The following is a 20857-nucleotide window of genomic DNA, read 5'->3' as shown; positions in this document are numbered from 1 at the left end:
CATGGCTTCTCCGTTTTAGTTACACGTATGACTCTGCCATTAGAGACTCTCACGTATGACTCTGCCATTAGAGTCTCTCACGCATGGCTCCGCCATTAGAGTCTCTCACGCATGGCTTCTCTGGTTTAGTTACACGTATGACTCCGCCATTAGTCTTTCACGGATGACTCCATTAGTCTCTCACGCATGGCTTCTCCGCCATTAGTCTCTCACGGATGACTCCGCCATTAGTCTCTCACGGATGACTCCGCCATTAGTCTCTCACGGATGACTCCGCCATTAGTCTCTCACGGATGACTCCGCCATTAGTCTCTCACGGATGACTCCGCCATTAGTCTCTCACGGATGACTCCGCCATTAGTCTCTCACGCATGACTCCGCCATTAGTCTCTCACGTATGGCCTCTCAGTTTTAGTTTGCACATATGACTCCACCATTAGAGTCTCTCGCGCATGGCTCCGCCATTAGTCTCTCACGCATGGCTTCTCTGGTTTAAGTTACACGTATGACTCCGCCATTAGTCTTTCACGGATGACTCCATTAGTCTCTCACGGATGACTCCGCCATTAGTCTCTCACGTATGACTCCGCCATTAGTCTCTTGCGCATGGCTTCTCCGTTTAGGTTACGCAAATGACTCCGCCATTAAAGTCTCTCGCGCATGGCTTCTCCGTTTTAGTTACACGTATGACTCCGCCATTAGTCTCTCACGGACGACTCCGCCATTAGTCTCTCACGGACGACTCCGCCATTAGTCTCACGGATGGCTTCTCAGTTTTAGTTTACACATGTGGAATTCGCCATTAGAGTCTCTCGCGCATGGCTTCTCCGTTTAGGTTTACGGATACGACTCCGCCATTAGAGTCTCTCACGCATGGCTCCGCAATTAGAGTCTCTCACGCATGGCTTCTCCGTTTTAGGTAACACTTATGCCTCCGCCATTAGAGTCCCTCACGCATGGCTCAGCCATTAGAGTCTGCCGCGCATGGCTTCTCCGTTTAGATTTTACACACATAAACTCCTCCATTCGAGGCCGGCTGCGTGGTCCCACCACAAGTAGGTTCCATGTCTTTTCTGCCTTCAGACCCGCTCGCATGGCTCTGTCATCTGTGGCTCGCAATACAATTTCTTGTGGTGGCTCGTGTCATTAGAGCCTCACTCACATTATTGTTTTCTCTAACTTTTAATTTCTAGGTTGTTGGGTATAAAAGGAAATCGTTTTCTTTATAAGCCGTCATCCCGAGCCTGCCTTTGCGGACATCACCTTCTCCCAGGCAGACTTACTTCATCTACAAACTCGGGCTGAGGGTGTTGGTGTCCGGCCTAAGTCCTGGGTATCGGTCTGTGTTCCAGTAGGAGGTACAGTAATAAGTTACGAAGTCTACCACGTCTACAGACACGACAAAGCATATCACGACTACAGGCACAGTATACATAGTTTATCACGACCTTAAGCTTATTTTCTGTTACAACCGCAGGTATGGTATACGTCTGTCCTTATTACAGGCAACATTAGCTCGTTAATCGAAATAGGCATGTATTCCTGTTTGTGGTTCCCCAGGCCTGGTGAGTTTACACATTTCAATTAATCTACTACTAGAGTAAGACGGCGTACGCCATGTTCTAATTTTTGGCTCCTTTATAAAAAATAAAAAATAAGAATAAAAGTGTGGCCTGGGGAATAAGTAGCGGTGAAGTATTTTGCCACCAGGAACAGTTGGTGTCCTATCAGGGCCCTTGGCGAATGTTGGAGTTAATTTAGGCCCTTCCAACAGATTCACCATTGTTTGTTTCAGTCTGCAGCTCTCAGGATTCAGTCCTTCTCGTTGTATGGTCACGTGTTAGTGTACATAGGAGTAAATAATTTCTGGTTACCGGCCACTCGTTCAATCACATCAGCATTAACCATCTCCAAGAACAATGTGCCGATGCACAAGACAAAGAGGTAAGATAGATGGTAGTCACTGTGTTATATACGGTCTATTCCGCACCTTCATCGTGAAAGGTCTTTTCGTTCAAAGTGGGTGTCGTAACGGTATGTATATATTTACTCTAAACTAAGGTCTGCTCTTTTTGGCCACTTTAGGCTGCCCTTCCACAGCAGTTATGGCATAATTCTACTGCTCGTTGTAGATAGGGTTAGATGGGTTAGGTTCACCTTTCTGATAGCCGATCCGACCACAAATATATATATAATTTTTTTTTTTAAATGTAGCTCATTGGTGTCCTGAGTAGTGGGCCGAGCCAATCGGAGTCCCAGATCTTCACCTCCTGCCATTCCCCTTGATTGAGAGGTCCAGGCGAGATATAATCACAAGCCTGCGCAGTAGTTTCCACTATCAGTGCATTTGCAGAGCATCTGCACTGCTGAGGAAGCAGAAGCAGATTTATCGTATCATACAGACATACAGCAAAAACCTATATATCAGGGTCCTTATAAACGACAAGTAATATAACTCTCCACCAGGCCCTCAAGTATAAATGGCTACAGAAAAAAAAATCTTCTAAACAGTAATATATACCAGATACAGCATGAAGTGGCTCATTAAAAAATTCTGGCACATTATAACAGTCGGCCATCTGTATATTTTGCGAATATTACATGACTGTGTAGTTTTTATAATAAATACGTTTTTTTAAAATTGTTATTCATGTTATTTTGCTCCCATTATCTGTAATTTTGTATGTTTTTTCCTAACTCTGATTGCAAAGCAATTGGCGCCATTTAAAGAGGCTCTGTCACCCGGATCAACACTACGAGGCGGGTAGGGTTGATCCAGCTGAGTAAAACCATACCTTATGTCCCTCAGTACTATGGATCCAGAGAAATAACTTTAAAAATTATGCAAATTAGCCATTAGAGCACCAGGAGGCAGGCTCATGCAGCTTGAGCACCAATGCAGCGACACCCCTGGTGCTCGACTATGATGACCCTCTGCTTTTAATCACAATCCCCTTTCCATTAGATTGACCGCGCTAGACCTCTCTGGTATAGTGCTGTATCCCATTCCTGCACACTGCTAGAATGACATGTGCGCACATCTTCATCCTGATGAGCAAAGATGTACAGTGCGCACGCGCCATCACGTCGCTGCACCGAGAAGTGGCAGCACGGGCAGCTCTGGAGTAGCCGACGGCACCGCTTCCAGGTGCAGTGACGTGACGCAGCGTGCGCACTGTACATCTTTGCTCATCAGGATGAAGACGAAGTTCATATTCCGCTTCGAATGCTTCACTTCGCTCAACACTAGTTATTAGTTATATATTTATGATGCTGATTCTTGTTATAAGCATATTCTGTGTTATAATCAACTTCTACCACTAGAGGTCAGCAGATCTACAGGCATAGATTTTAGGCCTATGGTCTTCTATGTACAGGCAGAGACATAGCAGCGGAGTCTTTCTGGAGTCATAATCACTACGGTTCCTCCAAATATACCTGTTTTACCGTTTTTTGTTACTTCTCGTGGCACTGAACCATATTTTGAGTGAAGAATTACATTGTAAGATGATTGTCAATACAATTATTTGTAGAAAGCATGGGCGGCCATAGAACCTGCAGGTTACAGTACCTCTGTAGGGCCAGAAGAGTACTTTAATGACAATAAAGGGGTTGTCCAGCTTTTATTAAAGTGATGATGTGTCTTCAGGATAGGCCATCACTAGCTGATTAGCGGCGGTCCAACACCCTGCACCTCCATCTATCAGCTGTTCAGGTGTAGCTCTGTTGTCGAATGTCAGCGCCGGAACTACAACCTTGTAGTGGAAGGAGCATGTTGCTACAGCACTGCTCCCATTGAAGTCAATGGGAGCCCGCACTTTAGTGACAAGCTATGACTGTCCACTACACAGTTGATGGGTGTCGGCCTACCACCAATCAGCTTAGTGATGGTCTATTCTGAGGAAAGGCCATCACTTAATAAAAGCTGGACAACCCTTTTAAATGAGCAGGAATCCTAGCCATATTATTTTCCTTCAAGGGTCCATCTTTCCAACTATATAGTCTTGATTATAAAATTTCTTTCCATTTTGCAGCTACAACTCCTTTGCAAACCTATGTGTCGCCAAGGCTACAGACAAACCCTGTGAGGTCTCATCATGTAGTCATCTGTTACCCCCATCAGACACCCGCATCTTGCTAACCTTCAGAAGAGAGAAGGGTAAGTAATACATGACTGATTATCCTTGTGGACCAGGGTTGGACTGGGGTTCCTTGGGCCCACCAGAGGTAATTATTCTCAGTCCCAATAAAGTCTAATAGGTTTTGCTTCTAATAAATAGACCATTGTGGCAAGTTATTGTCTCCTAATGTTTTTTTGTCCTGGACCTTGGGGTCCACTATGGTATCAAAGCCTGGGCCCAGCGGAGGATCCTCTGGTATTCTGGTGGGCCAGTCCGACGTTGTTGGAGACACAAAGGTCTGCATGAGCGGTATGAACAAGGTGGTATGTCACTAATGACGCTCTCTAATTGGGCTAGACGTGAACATTCATAAACTTTAGAACAATTTTAGAATTAGAATTCTATGCTTCATAGATTTAATTTTCACGTGTAGTAAAGGCTGATGTACTTAAATCTACGTTTCGCAATCACCACAAAATGTTGTCGGTGGAGTCCATGGAAACCTCTGAGGCCTGCAGCCATTTTTACAATGTACCAGTTTGTTACAGTAACGTATACGCCCAGGTACATAGCATTTATATGCAACAGATTGTAACATGTATGTACACAAAACCCGGACTCATGACTGACATGGTGCATATCCCGCTACAGACCCTGAGCATGTAACTTCTTCATCAACCGTAACAAATAAGTGTGTGTTGTCATATAAACGGCAAATGAAAATTACCTTAATCCGGCAGGATTTATCAGATTTTCTGAATTATCAAATGATTATGGGAATTTCTAGATCGGCTCTCTGTGCTCAGTTTTCTTGTACATGTTATGGGTCATTTCACACAGCCATAATACAGATGTATTAGGGTATATTTAAAAGCGTCACCTCTCCTGACACCTCTTTTTCTACAGTATATCAGGCTCTTCCGGCAGATACCGCCAGACCCAATGACTAAAATTCGATTCACCCGTTTTTGTAGTGAATGGTGTCCGGCAGTGAACAGCAATATCCAGCTATGCCGGATACAGTGACATCAGGCCGGCTGTTTCTCTGCCGGAACAGCCTGCTGGATATAAAAATGCAGATATGAAACTATCCCAAGTAATTACTTGCATTCCCCTTGTAACAGCAATTCTGTAGCATCTTTTCTTATACCTGTATGCTGTGCCATTACCATATTATTCCTGCTAGAAATGTATGAATAAATGCACATCTGAGCACATTCTGACTCTATCCAGTCAGTGCTATCAGTGTGAGACTATGCAGGACCCCCCCCTCCCCCCCCCCCCCCGGCCTTCCCCAGCTTATAACACCCAGTTGTACCTTTATTCATAAAATTCTTGCAGGTATAATAGAGGAATGTCATAACACAGACCCATAAGCATAGATGCTCCAGAATGGTCATTTCATGTGGAATTCAGTTATTTGCTAAAACAGACTCATCCGCTACTCTTTAAAGGGGTTGTCCAAGTGTTTAATACTGATGACCTATACTTAGAATAGGTCATCGGTATCTGATTGTGTGGGTTTGACTCTCAGCACCCCAACCGATCAGCTGTTTAAAGAGACCACTGTGTTCCGGTGAGCGCTGCGGCCACTTTCTAGGCCAGTGACGTCAGGTTTATCAGTCACGTGGCATAGGTGCAGCTTAGTCCCATCCCATGAGCTGCAATACCAAACACAGCCACTATACATTGGATGGTGCTGTGCATGGTAAGCTACAAGGAGGCTGCGGTGCTCACTGGAGTGCTGCAGCCTCCCCAGAGTCGGACTCCCACTGTTCACATACTGCTGACCTATCCTAAGGATAGATCATCAGTATTAAACACTCTTTAAGGTCACAACGTAAATCTCACATGCATCTACTGAACCAACTTTCGATTACCCTAGGGTTCGGTGGACCAAAGTGGGTACAGGTACTCCACCATATCAGGAATCCTAGCATTCAGTCATTCTATGCCTGCATCTTAATTGCTTTTCTGAGCTGTAAGCAAGCGTCAGATTATCAGATTGTCTAGATTATCCCGTGCTGGAGTGTCCACTATTTCTATGTATATGTATCCTAACACATTTATGTTTTTTTTTGTGAGTATTCATAGTAGAATACTAATTTGCGCATTTATGTAGCAGAGCCGAGTTAGTTAAATCATGTTATTATCACAATGTGTCATGTTTGATTTCACGTAGGACTACGTATAAACCGTAACTGACCATAAAGCACAAAAAGGAACAGTTCAACAACTTCAGCACTGCTGCGTCTGCCAGTTCTCTTTATTTGTGGATACAGCGTATATTTAGACAGAAGTTTGCTGTTCTGCACCCCGCACACTGTAACTTGCTGGCTCTTTATATAAACATTTGTTCCGGTATATACTGTAGATATATATGTATGTGTGTGTGTGTGTGTGTATTTCTGTGTTTTTTTTTCTTCTTCTTTTTGTACTGACAAGAAGCTGAGCCATAAATATAGAGCTGGTTTAGAAATCTGTTTTGCCTGGAAGGCTTTCCTCCCGGAGCCAATAGGAATGCGAGACCCTCCCTTCTCTACCCTATAATTATGGAGTAGAACTGGTCTGTGGAGCTTTGGTTTGGTTTTATTTTACCGAGAGAAGTGCATAAGGGCTCAGCAGGGATGTGTGTGTGAAGGTCTGCTGGGATCTCGCATCTTCTTTAAATAACATGAGTGGGACCTATGAGAAGAAGATGGCCGTTTTAACTGACCTGAGCACCTCTTTGAGTTGCCACTCCAAGGACTCGCCCACCCTACCTGAGTCCACCGCTACGGACATGGGCTACTATAGCGGTCCAATGGCTCCTAGCCAACATGAATACTACCAGAGTCAGGCGTACTCTCAGTCACTCAACCCGTACGGCTACCACCATCATAGCCAGTTCAATCTGAGCGGCCTGGTGGGATCAGATGGCTTTATGCCCAAAGAAGAGTATCAGTTTGGAGGTGGATACCGCTCTTATGGACATTACCGAGAAGCCCCAGCCCCAGAGTCAGGTATGTAGAGATGAGTGCGGACATCTGTACCTCTGCATATAGATGCATGTTACATGACAGCTTTAAAATAATTACTTGTGTGCAGATGTAGCTGAGCTAAACTTGTTATTGCCATAATTTATCTATGAGTTGTGGTAATGCAATAGTTTTACCAGCAGTCCTATGCAATGCTAGAGATAACACAGTAATGCAGAAGGTATACCTGCAGTCCTATGTAAAACTTGAGATAACACATAGCGCTAGTACAATGTGATGTTCTAAATTACAAACTTATTCAGCTTTCCTACATCTGTTTCAATATGGAATATAATTATTATAATATTATGTTAAGGACATGGAAGTTGATGGACAAACAAGAAGTGCCATTCTTAAGAATTATTGTATAGGGATGCAGGTAATATGCATGATGACGTGAGAAGGTGCGTAAAAAGAGGACGCCAAGTAGGAAAGAGGCTGACGACAGGGCACCGAAGGAGATGGCAGAGGATAATGATGCCAAAGGGCATCAAACAAAAGATGGGCAACTAAGAAGCCATCAACAGGGCCAAACCAGAAAACATGTTGGCAAAGATGAGAACGGGCAAAAGAAACAGGGGCATCTAAGAAGTCTTAGAGGAACTGGTTGGCAAAAAAGATACTGTAACAAATAAGACAACAAAAAGTCACGTAGAAGAAATCGGCTGGAGACAAGTTACCACTGCATAGTGGGGGTATTGTCAGAATACGGAAGCAAGTAGCCAGACAACCTAGAGGCAAGGGCACTGTGGAAAAGAGAGTGGTATAGAGAGTGTATACGCTTAAATGAGAAAAAATACAACAAAAGTTAAAAAGGATAAAGATGACAGCCTATGTTTACTATTGGCACCCTATAGCTGTCATTTAGCCTAGTTATTCTATATGGGTTTGGTTGCATCAGGTTCTGATTTGGGGATGTGAAAGTATAAGCAGTTTCTATACTTTCTATTATATAGGAGGAATTGGACATAGCAACTGCCTGCAATGAAAATAATGCAATAAAATTAACAAGCATATTGACTCAGGGTATGTTCACATTTGCCAATAGTATTGGCTTTGGTCTGGCCTTGATCATCTATATTAGTGGTCTCCAACCTGTTGCTCTCTAATAGTGTGAAACTACAACTCTCAGCATACTTTGATGGAGGCATGCTGGGAGTTATAGTTCTGCAACTTCAGGAGAGCTACAGGTGAGGGACAAATCATCTACCCTATCGCTCTGCCTCAGTTTTCTCTTGCTGACATTGATGGGGGAGAAGTTATCATGAAAACCCTATAAAACCCCATGGCTATAGCTACCCAAGATCTTCCAGCAGAACTTGCAATAGGTTCTTTAGAAAATAAAAAAGACGTCCCTAATGAGAGTTAGTTATTCTTTATATATAATGTGAAGCATACTCTGTTGAGTATGAATTAAGATTTCAGCACTTATGTCATCAAACGATAGACATATGGGGTATTTTTCATAGAAGCTGGGTTGGCTGTGTATAGGAGTTATATCGATTATGTTTTTTATAACTTTAAAATCTGCATCGCTATATGTGACTGACAGAAGCTTATGAGGAGAGGGGTTTACAGGGGTCTGGCTGCCTTTCTGTCTGCCGCTTTAATCAGGGTGAATTTTCACCTTTACTGCATATATTATCTGTAAAGTACCACGTCCCTCCCTTCCTGTCTCTTCTCTAATCCCAAGCTCCTGTTTACCTGTCTGCCTATATCCCAGCTGTCTGTCTATCTACTGTACATCTAAGGTGTGCGAAAAGTTGAAGACAACCAAGCTGTCTGACTTGATCTTCTTATATCCTGACTGTCTGTATCTGGCTAAAGCTAGGCGGGTTGACTGTCGCTACTTATATCCAGACTGTCTATGACTAAGCTGTCTGTACCAGTATTTAAGCCTTGGGTATCTCTTGATTCAGTATATTTGGTTTCCCAGTGTTATTATTGGCTTTGTAGGATCCATGTATAGCTGGAATATTTGGATGAACCCTCATTTTTTTGAAGTTGCTACTAAGGCATCTTTAAGACAAGAATGTGGGTTTCCATTGACTTTCATGTGTGGTTTCCTTTGGAAATTTCACCCAGAAGTAATGAGACACCATGCGTCTATAGGGGAATTGTCTACCAGTTATAGGTATTGGCACAGATTTATAATGTGTAATTATCATTTTGCCATGACTGATGATCATAACTGTTAACATAATACACAGTTCATATATAGGGCATTGCTATAAAGCTCCTCTACGATATCATGGTACTACTATGAGGTTGAATATTGGTTTTTATATGACATAGGATTCAATTACAGATAGGGTGATGAAATGATGGAGTCTATGTTCAATAGTTCTTTTTAGGAAAGCGAATTCATGAGAATTTCCAGGTTTGTAAATATAATCATAAGGTCCCCAACTTTCAATGTTATAGTATTTCAATCCACAGAGTAGGATTTCCTTAATTCTAAAAGATTACTGTATCACATTGGAAGGATCCATCAGTTGTGAGGACCAGGTTTATTCAAAGTAGAAAGGGTGAAGGTTGGGAATGTGTAGCATTAAAAAGAAATTTCCAAAAAATATTTCTTCTATATGTGAGTAAATTCAGGGTTGTATTTGCCGGGATGCTCATACCTCCTCATTTCAAGTGTCTTTTGATTAGTAGACCCTGGTAAATATGACAAAAAATAGTTTCTTAAAGCAAAGAATGGTCAAGCTCTCTGTAGACTTCGTGTTTAGGGCTCTTGGACTAATGTCAGGACTGTATTCATCAATGTGGCTTGGTAAGCACATGCCTAGGGCAAAACTGTAGGCTGTGAAGCTCAGGATTGAGAGAAAAAGATGGTAGGCAGATGTGCCCCTAAGTTATACTCAGACAATGACCCACAGTACTTTAGGAGTTTTCAAGACAGACAGGGCCAATTAGGAGACAAAGGGGCTAAACAGACATAAATAGACAGGAGGTGCACATACTTTAAATAAAGTGTTACACTTAAATTTAGAGTAAACATATGACTTTTTGCTATGCTGACAAAGACATGAATCATGAATTATGAACATAAAGACCTATACTTCTATAGTATACTAGTTAAATGAACAAAATTTCATCATGCATCCATATAGAGGGGGAAATTTTATATGGGGCAATATGGTTATTCACTGTTTAAGGATCCTTAAGACTAGTAAGTTTTGGACACCCCTAAAGAAACTGAATGGCATTAATTGAGGTAGTGTATGGCCAGGAGATATTGACTAAGCAGTATAGACAAGCAAACAGGAGATAACATTGAGATTTCATAGGTCAAGTAGAAAAAATAAAATGCATATAGAGACATAACAGCATGAGTGTTCAGTGGTCCTGTCTGAGGTTGGCCAAGCCTAAGATATATGCAGAACAAATTGCAATACTGGAGAACATTGAAGGTAAAAGGCACCTGAGAAGAAGTAAAGTAGACAATACAGAAGACAATTTTTCTTAGGATGATATTCTTAAGAATGTGTAGGGGCAATAACCAGTAAGGGGTCACCAAGAAACCAAAAGGTTCTATAAAGTGATCTGTGATGGACTAAGATTGGACAATGGACTGAATTGTATTTATTTTGTTCTGTTGGTGTTGAAAGGTTAGTATTTATTGCAAACTCTACTTCACCAAAAAGAGGAGTAAGTAGTAGTAGATTGGCCCATTTGATCAATACCGAGTGAGTCATGGTAGGGTCAACCATATGGAAGATTTCATAGTTTTGTATAGTGTGAAGAGTCAAGAAAAACTGGATGCTTCATTTCTCAGTCCTCCTGTATCTTCCTTGTAGTTTCCATAAAGGAGGAACCGGAAACTGAGGTACGAATGGTCAACGGAAAACCAAAGAAGGTCCGAAAACCAAGGACCATCTACTCTAGCTACCAGCTAGCAGCACTGCAGAGACGTTTCCAGAAGGCCCAGTACTTAGCGCTACCTGAGAGAGCAGAACTCGCAGCTCAGCTGGGACTAACACAGACACAGGTAATAACAAACAACAGTATATAATAACACACTGTGCAGCATAGCAATAAACAGAGCTGTGCCCCGGAAAAAAAAAGTCACATGGCAAGAACTAGGTACTGTGCAACGTAACATGCAGATGTATAGAAAGAACCTTAATCTTGCTCAAATATGTAGTAACACGGCTGAGTGTGCAATAGGCCTATACATCAAAGTAATACTCTTTGGCACATGTATAAACAGTGCTGGGTATTTTATGGGCATTGCATAAGAAAACTGGAGAACCAGATCCTGACACAGGTAAATGGAAATTAGTGTTTCATAGCATAATATATGTGCACATATACTGTAGTTCTCAACTGAGAAAGCATTGCACAACTTTTTTCCCAAATGTACTAAAGGAACACTTCAAGTAAAACTGATAAACTGGTATTATGCCAAAGGCAGGATCTGCAGGGTGGAGCATGACACAGTGATTGTCTCTTTGGTGGTTTTCTAATCTTTATGTCAGATTTGACCCGTTCAGGCCCCTGCACTAAATGACTAAATAAATTAGTTTTAAGGGTTTCTTTAATTTATCCTCTTTGCTATTATTTTGCTGATGAAATACTTCCCTCCCCATAAAAAAAGTACAATGTTGATTCTATTGTTGTAGCTTAAAATATATAGGACTGTGTGTTTCTAAATCCTAGTCCTTTCCAACCGATGTCTGCATAGTTTTTCCCATTTTCACCCTTTCACTTTTTTTTTACATTTTGTTATGTTGCCGTCTTGTGTTAAAGTAAAAAACAATCCAATTTTTCTATTAGTCTGCACTCAGTACTCCATAATGAGAAAGTGAAAAGAGAATTTTAGAATTTTTTTATTTTTATAAAAAGTAACATTTCACATGGACATAAGTATTCAGACCACCCATTTTTCTTGATCATCTTTGAGATGTTTCTACACCTTGATTGGAGTCCACCTGTAGTAAATTCAGCTGGCCTCCCCACCAAACTAAGCAATCAAGAGAAAAGGGCCTTGGTGAGTGAGATGATGAAGAAAGTGCAGTGGCCATGTTTGGTCCCCCGGACAACGTTGAGGTGTCACCACGTGTTGCTGCTTTCTGGAAGGGATGTTAAAATGTGGTGCACTCAAATGGAAAATAAGTCCAGAGAGTCAGGGTCTGCAGTTAACCAGTGTGCCTCTTTCACTGTAGGAATTTAGGTGCAAAACAATACAGACGAGGCATAGGGCTGGCTTCTACATTCTCCTCCCTGGCAGAAGAAGGGTTTGATGCTGAGGAAAGGCCTGAGCTAGCTGTCCCTCTCTATTTAAGAAGGCTGGTACCCTGGCCAAAGGCTGGAGGCCCAGGTTCTGCGGCAGATTATCTCCACCTCAGCGTCTTCTTCTGGTCACTCAATAGTCTGGCAGAGTCTCCTCTTCTGAGCACTGTTCCCTAACTGCAGAACACTAGGGGCTCTGACTGCTCTCCTTATACACAGTTTCTAGAGGGATTGGAGAAACTAAGCACAAACAGATGCATTGTTACAACTCCCATCTGTCATAGATTTGTATAGAGTTTAAATGATACCCAATGGCAATGACACAGCAGTTTTAAACATGCTCTTCTTTAAAGGTGTTCTCAGGATAAGTCATCAATATCAGATTGGCGGGGGTGCACACAGGATTTAAAGGGTATAAAGGGGATGTGCCATAAAGCCCAGATTGATGGACTGCTGCAGTAATGCAGCACTCCATCAATCTGGGCTTTATGGCACAGTGGCCAGAAAGATGCCTCTCCTCAGTAAAAGACACAGGAAATCCTTCCTGGAGTTCACAGAAAAGCACCTAAGAGACTCAGACTGTGAGAAACAAGATTCTCTGGTCTGATGGAACCAAGATTGAACTTTTTGGTCTCAGTTCTAAGCACTATGTTTGAAGAAAACCAAGCACTGCCCAATGCCATCCCTACATTGAAGCATGGTGGTGGCAGCGTCGTGCTGTGGGGGTCTTTTTCAGCGGCTGGGACAGAAAGAATGAGCAGAGATGAGGGAACATTGAATGGAGTAATGTACAGACATATTCTAAATGAAAACGTGATCCTGAGTGCTCTGGACCTCAGACTGGACTGAAGGTTTACCTTCCAACAAGACATTGGGGGAGATTTATCAAACTGGTATAAAGTACAACCGGCTTAGTTGCCCATAGCAACCAATCAGATTCTACCTTTCATTTTTCACAGCTCCTTTGGAAAATGAAAGGGGGAATCTGATTGGTTGCTATGGGCAACTAAGCCAGTTCTACTTTATACCAGTTTGATAAATCTCCCCCTATGACCCTAAGCACACAGCCAAGACAACGTGATCTTTTTTATTTTAGAACAAGGAGCAACATAACAATGTGTGCAAAATGTGACTTTCCGAATGCACTATATATATAAATATATATATATATATATATATACACACTCACCTAAAGAATTATTAGGAACACCATACTAATACGGTGTTGGACCCCCTTTTGCCTTCAGAACTGCCTTAATTCTACGTGGCATTGATTCAACAAGGTGCTGATAGCATTCTTTAGAAATGTTGGCCCATATTGATAGGATAGCATCTTGCAGTTGATGGAGATTTGAGGGATGCACATCCAGGGCACGAAGCTGCCGTTCCACCACATCCCAAAGATGCTCTATTGGGTTGAGATCTGGTGACTGTGGGGGCCATTTTAGTACAGTGAACTCATTGTCATGTTCAAGAAACCAATTTGAAATGATTCGAGCTTTGTGACATGGTGCATTATCCTGCTGGAAGTAGCCATCAGAGGATGGAAACATGTTCTCATTCTGTTTACGCCAAATTCGGAGTCTACCATTTGAATGTCTAAACAGAAATCGAGACTCATCAGACCAGGCAACATTTTTCCAGTCTTCAACAGTCCAATTTTGGTGAGCTCGTGCAAATTGTAGCCTCTATTTCCTATTTGTAGTGGAGATGAGTGGCACCCGGTGGGGTCTTCTGCTGTTGTAGCCCATCCGCCTCAAGGTTGTGCGTGTTGTGGCTTCACAAATGCTTTGCTGCATACCTCGGTTGTAACGAGTGGTTATTTCAGTCAACGTTGCTATTCTATCAGCTTGAATCAGTCGGCCCATTCTCCTCTGACCTCTAGCATCCACAAGGCATTTTTGCCCACAGGACTGCCGCATACTGGATGTTTTTCCCTTTTCACACCATTCTTTGTAAACCCTAGAAATGGTTGTGCGTGAAAATCCCAGTAACTGAGCAGATTGTGAAATACTCAGACCGGCCCGTCTGGCACCAACAACCATGCCACGCTCAAAATTGCTTAAATCACCTTTCTTTCCCATTCTGACATTCAGTTTGGAGTTCAGGAGATTGTCTTGACCAGGACCACACCCCTAAATGCATTGAAGCAACTGCCATGTGATTGGTTGACTAGATAATTGCATTAATGAGAAATAGAACAGGTGTTCCTAATAATTCTTTAGGTGAGTGTATATGAATGTCAGAATGGGAAAGAAAGGTGATTTAAGCAATTTTGAGCGTGGCATGGTTGTTGGTGCCAGACGGGCCGGTCTGAGTATTTCACAATCTGCTCAGTTACTGGGATTTTCACGCACAACCATTTCTAGGGTTTACAAAGAATAGTGTGAAAAGGGAAAAACATCCAGTATGCGGCAGTCCTGTGGGCAAAAATGCCTTGTGGATACTAGAGGTCAGAGGAGAATGGGCCGACTGATTCAAGCTGATAGAAGAGCAACGTTGACTGAAATAACCACTCGTTACAACCAAGGTATGCAGAAAAGCATTTGTGAAGCCACAACACGCACAACCTTGAGGCGGATGGGCTACAACAGCAGAAGACCCCACCGGGTACCACTCATCTCCACTACAAATAGGAAAAAGAGGCTACAATTTGCACAAGCTCACCAAAATTAAACTGTTGAGGACTGGAAAAATGTTGCCTGGTCTGATGAGTCTCGATTTCTGTTGAGACATTCAAATGGTAGAGTCCGAATTTGGCGTAAACAGAATGAGAACATGTATCCATCCTCTGATGGCTACTTCCAGCAGGATAACGCACCATGTCACAAAGCTCGAATCATTTCAAATTGCTTTCTTGAACATGACAATGAGTTCACTGTACTAAAATGGCCCCCACAGTCACCAGATCTCAACCCAATAGAGCATCTTTGGGATGTGGTGGAACAGGAGCTTCGTGCCCTGGATGTGCATCCCTCACATCTCCATCAACTGCAAGATGCTATCCTATCAATATGGGCCAACATTTCTAAAGAATGCTATCAGCACCTTGTTGAATCAATGCCATGTAGAATTAAGGCAGTTCTGAAGGCAAAAGGGGGTCCAACACCGTATTAGTATGGTGTTCCTAATAATTCTTTAGGTGAGTGTATATATATATATATATATATATATATATTTATATATAATGAAACCTCTCCAAAAACAACTCTTTCAGAAGACTACATCTCTGATTCCCTGTGACAGATTTTGAATTCCACCGTATGTTATACATATTGACCATATTGACATATTGGTCTAGAAGACCACTTTTCTATCCATATCACTTCAGCTGTGGGGTTTTGAAGGGCGGTGGTGTGTATCAAAATGCACAACTACCATTTGGCTAAGTAGCTGATTACACCACTGGATTCCATAGGACCATCATAATCAAGTGATGTCTTAGTACTGGTTGTACCCAGCCAAATAATGTGCCAAATATATTTGCTGGTATTGAAATCTAATAGATGGATAATCCTATAGTGCTGATATGATTGTTTTAAACTAATGGAAATCTACCACAGCCTATTGAAAAATTATTCCCATCATATGAAAAAAGTTATGCATCTGCTGTCACTGAGGGTCAGGAGACCCTAGTACATATTGTCTAGTAAGTCAAGCATGTCTAAATTAACAATTACCTAATGTTTATGGCCAGATTATATCTGATCAGGAAAAATCTTATTGGGTCATTAATAAATAAAGATAATTATTGTATGGCCAAATTTTTTGATACATTTAATCAGTTCAATAAACTGGTCACACAACAATTTTGATTTATATTGATCTAACTCTAATTGCTTAGAAGTTGGCTGGAAATCTGTGTGGGTAATAAAGATCTTGTCCCACCACATGCATGATGAATACTGTCCTTGTCCTTTTTGAAAAGAGTCAGCTGAGGTATTGTAAAGGGTAGGAGATGTCAGGGTGGGGTCGATGTTTATGGTCAGGGAGGTGGTATCCTGAGGCTTCCTCATACTAATTTATAAAACACAATGTTGCTGTGAAACTGGGTTTGGTCCTTTTGGAGAAGAGCTTGGGATGAGTCACAGGGCGGGGAAAATCGGGACAGAGGTGTAGAGCGAGTGTGGGGGTAGGAAGGATCTAGAGAGAAAGCAAAACACTTCCCAGAAAGACATGAACAGCAAATGATTACATCTACAGAACCTGTCACTGTCAAGATGAACCTCAGGACAGAATACTGAGAGACATTCAAGACCTCAAGGACAGTCTACTGTCCCAATAAGGTGAACATTGTCTGTTGCCTATGCCATCATATTTAATAATGTTCATATCCCGTACACTTACTAGGCTAAGTTAATAGAAGGCCATTTCAGATATCAGTATGTTTTTGGAATGTGAAAGGAAACCCACACAAGTTGGGTAGAAAATACAAACCCTATGAAGATGTTGCCCCTGGTCAAATTTGAACGGATAAATTGGAGAAGTTCCTAACCAAATGCTAAAAGCTGTGTGAAGAATTTGCTCATGTCTGGTCTTTGTTTTAAATCTCATGAGATAAAGATGACCATTAAGGCCCGTTTACACTCCCTGATTGTAGGGTAGATTATTGGGGACAAGCGATGAATGAGCCGATCACCCGATGAATGAGTGAAATAGGTTAAACAATTGTTTATGTGGACATCTATACCATTGTTTGTGGGCAGCAGATCATGCTGTCTTAATAGGACTCTGCTGCCCAGAAACAGTGACTCTTTATGAGCACAAGAGCCAGTGATCGTTTGTCCACATACAGTGGAGGGGTTCGCTGCATGTAAATAGAGCTTTCTTCTCCACTGACGAGCAGGTAGTTGTCAGGAAGAAATGTTCCCTTGCCGCCAATCGCCTTCTCCATTGGGCTGCGTAAACCGGCCTTTAGGGTGATTATGGTAATGACAATCCAAGTGTTAAGGGCTGTTAGCAAAATGCAAATTTCAAAGGGGTTGTCTCACAAAAAATATTTTGCATTTTTCAAAACAGCACTTGGATCTAAATACTTTTATAATAACATATATTTCAAAATTTTGCATAGTTATTCAATAAAATGTATCTGTATAGCACCATCTACTGTTTGTTAGTTTTTTCTTATTTCTTTGTCTTCTTCACTGAGATGGCTGCACATGCTCAGTTTCATCCTTCAACTGCCTCCTGAGCAGTGATAGGGTGAGAGCTGAAGCAGAATGGAAATGCCCCCTGAGCTGCAGCAGAAAAGGCTGCCAGCTTGATATAAATTTAGCAGAGCAATGAATGGGGAGCTCTCTGGATCCAAGTGAGGTACAGGGCTGATTCTAGCTTTGTTATAAAGAGATTGTCATGTACTATATGGTGTTTGATTTGCATTTTTTACATTAGTCATGGGATAACCCCTTTAAGAATATAGATTACATTGCCATAGCATAATATGACACTTTATTTTGAAATAACCATAACATTCTACAGTGATTTAATAATTTCATTACTTTTGCTCTTCAGGTCAAGATTTGGTTCCAGAACCGGAGGTCAAAATTCAAGAAACTTTACAAGAATGGTGAGGGTCCCGGTCTGGAGCACAGCCCCAACAACAGTGATTCAATGGCTTGCAATTCTCCCTCATCTCCACCTATGTGGGAGCATAGTAGAAGCAGAACCCCTCAGCAACAAAGTCTTCCTCATTGTTCTTCCCCAAGCTATCTTGAGAACTATAACCAATGGTATAACCAGCAAAACCAACCAGGACCTCATCTACAGCCCCCTGATACTTTGCACCAACCTCCACCAAATACAGTGTATTAAGTGACTGAGACTTTGAAGTTAGTTCAGATGGAGTATACATGCCTTTGACTAAGAGGGTGTATTTGGGCTACAGACTCTATTTAAGGGACATTGGTAAAAAGAACATTTTTATAAGATATTTTTGAAGGACCAATATTCACCCAAAGCCCCTCAAGCAAAGGTCTATGGATTGCCATAATATTGAAAGACTTATGGATACCAGGTCCAACACGCATCTTATCTGACTTGACTCCTCAGCTAACTTGGACATAGAAAGGTCTATCACCAGGAGATCCATGATTTCCTTCTCGAACAAATCGTACCTTTGTTGGTACAGTGTAATGGAGGACTTTTCCATGATCTTAAAGATGCCTAAAAGACATGGGACTCTGTACCGGACCTAGGTTTCAATGAAAAACTCCATGCTTTTATAAGAGTTTGTTGACAGTCTTGAATCTTGATCTCACTACACAAACCAACTTTGCCATATTTAAAGAAAATTAATGAGGCTGTTTTAACTTATTTTTGTAATATTTTTGGGAACTGTATGGAATAGGAGGGAATTAAATTTCTGAAAAAAGGATTTGGAAGGAGGTGACATGAGGATGTTAATGTCTGAATGCAAATTAAAATATTGAGTTTTGCTAAATAAGCAGAACATTTTCAAGTTTGGTGAAGGTCTTTATTTCTTATATTGTAAGACACTCTATAGGGTGTCTTCTAAAAAGCTATTGCCAACTGTAGAGGGTTAGCTCTAAACTTCAGACCATCCACTTACAATGGGCCATGTATGGTACTAGTATCTTCTTATATGCCAGATCAATAGAACAATGTCCAACATCCATGTAGAAAAATGAAAAACAAAATGTATTCAGTCAGAGTTAAAAACTTGATGTACTTCCATAGATAGAAAGCCGAAAGGTATCTTAATCATGGCATATTGTGCATATGCTATGATTAACAGCCCTTTTGGTTTGAAACCTATCAGCGTATCCTTGGATGTACGTCATGTTTTTAACTTTGACTAAATAAATTTTGTTTTATCTACCTGGATGCTGGACATTGTTCAATTGAGTTGGGATTTTCTTACCTGCCTCCTACTCCGAACATCTGCTTGATTATTGGCCAGCTGGTTTGGATTCTGTAGGCGGTGAGCTGAACCTGGAATTGTTTAGTGTCTTCCGATATGGCATAAGAACCTTTGGGCACCCTCAGACCCTGGAGTCAAGATGTCATTGCAATCTCTGTATCCTCTATAGCTGTACCCTGATTATCTGGTTCCATTACTGCCCATTTTGGTGATTCATTGCAATTGTGAATGCCATTTTTCCACCACAGAAGTCAACTGAGCTCATAAATCTTAGGAAACAGTAACCGAATCACTCATATTAACCAGGGTGCACATTATATTTTTGTAGTTTTGAAAATTAAAGCTGAATTGTGATTGGTTTCGATTAGCAACAAGGCCACTTTTTGCTACACATTTTTGAAATAAGGCTTGTTTTGTGAAGATAAAAGCAGCTAAAAAATAACATAAAAATTAATCTTCTCAGTCATTTTGTGTAACCACAATCACCAAGGGAACATATGTTATGAAAATTTTGGGGTGGGATGTAAGGCCTTATAATTTTCTTTTAGTCATTACATGAAACTACACTTTCTGACATTTCTGAGTGACCTTCCCACAGAAAAGTAAGTATGCTAGACCACTTATGTTGTGTAGAGAGAATAAATGCCCATAGATTGTTGTTCAATATTTAAAAAGTCTGTCATCTCCAACATAAAATTCAAAGTGAGCATACCACCATGTAGGCTAGGTTCTCCGAAACATAACCACACCTATCTTGTGAAAATCCAATCTTCTAATACTGATAAATGCTACTTTTTATTTTATGCAAATAATGTTTTTGGTGCACCGTGGGCAGAGCTGCTCCATTTGGTGCACCATCATTCCACCATAACACCACCCAGCGGCTCCCCCTCTTGTTTTATTGGCAATGAGGTAGTGGAAAACAGGTGCACCGAACATAGCGTCCCCAGGATCAGAGGACCAGATTTTCACAAGAATGGTATGGTTGTTTCAAAGCATCTACCCTACATGGCAGTATCGTTACTTTCAAACTGATTTGACTTTCTTTAAAAGGTATGTACATTTTTGGAACCAATTTTGATTATTGCTTCTAAGCACCTGAACTAAAAATGAAGTAACTTTGCCAATAGTTTTTATAAAAAATATTCTGCAATCATCTGTGTAAGGGGGTTGAACTATGGTTAACCCATACCCCCCTACACAACATTGTAGATATGTGCCTTTAAAAAATTAATGCTGTTCTTGTGTTTCTATGAAAACAGAGAAAAAAAGGAAGTTAATCCAATCCTAAGGTATCATAAGATCCCAGAGGGAATGAAGAAGGTTAGGGCGCCAACAGTGGTGATTTGATAGTGGATGGAAAAAAAGAAAAAAAAAAGGACTAATAGCAGTGAGGGGAAGGCAGCTTATAAGACAGTGTTTGATAACAGTCAAACACTTAAACATAAGTAATCAGGAAAATATGACAAAAGAACCGTCGTGTGATGATGTGGTTACACCAGACCAGGGATGGGCAAACTGCGGCTCTCCAGCTGTTGTAAAACTACAACTCCCAGTATGCCCAGTCTGCCTACAGGTATCAGCCTACAGCAGGGCATAAT

At 41.4% G+C, this 20857-nt stretch overlaps 1 protein-coding gene across 1 annotated transcript; it reads left to right on the top strand.

Annotated features, from left to right (window-relative positions):
* The first annotated feature begins 6691 nt into the window (after positions 1-6691).
* Positions 6692-18833, top strand: DLX3 (distal-less homeobox 3). The gene is made up of 3 exons (XM_040436059.1): positions 6692-7123; positions 10942-11132; positions 17888-18833. Exons 1-3 carry the CDS (start codon positions 6796-6798, stop codon positions 18185-18187), a joined length of 819 nt encoding a protein of 272 aa, XP_040291993.1. The 5' UTR covers positions 6692-6795; the 3' UTR covers positions 18188-18833.
* Positions 18834-20857: the final 2024 nt, after the last annotated feature.

The sequence above is a fragment of the Bufo bufo genome, chromosome 6, assembly GCF_905171765.1.
Source record: "Bufo bufo chromosome 6, aBufBuf1.1, whole genome shotgun sequence".
NCBI lineage: Eukaryota > Metazoa > Chordata > Amphibia > Anura > Bufonidae > Bufo > Bufo bufo.
Note: the sequence above shows the minus strand (reverse complement) of the source record. Positions and strands in the feature narration are given on the sequence as shown.

What these genes read in the sequence shown, in the direction of transcription:
- DLX3 (XM_040436059.1), top strand. Translation starts at nt 6,796, where the DNA reads ATGAGTGGGACCTATGAGAAGAAGATGGCCGTTTTAACTGACCTGAGC. An exon ending in AGCCCCAGCCCCAGAGTCAG is followed by an intron (nt 7,124 to 10,941) that starts GTATGTAGAGAT and finishes TCTTCCTTGTAG; the next exon opens with TTTCCATAAAGGAGGAACCG. An exon ending in TGGGACTAACACAGACACAG is followed by an intron (nt 11,133 to 17,887) that starts GTAATAACAAAC and finishes TTTGCTCTTCAG; the next exon opens with GTCAAGATTTGGTTCCAGAA.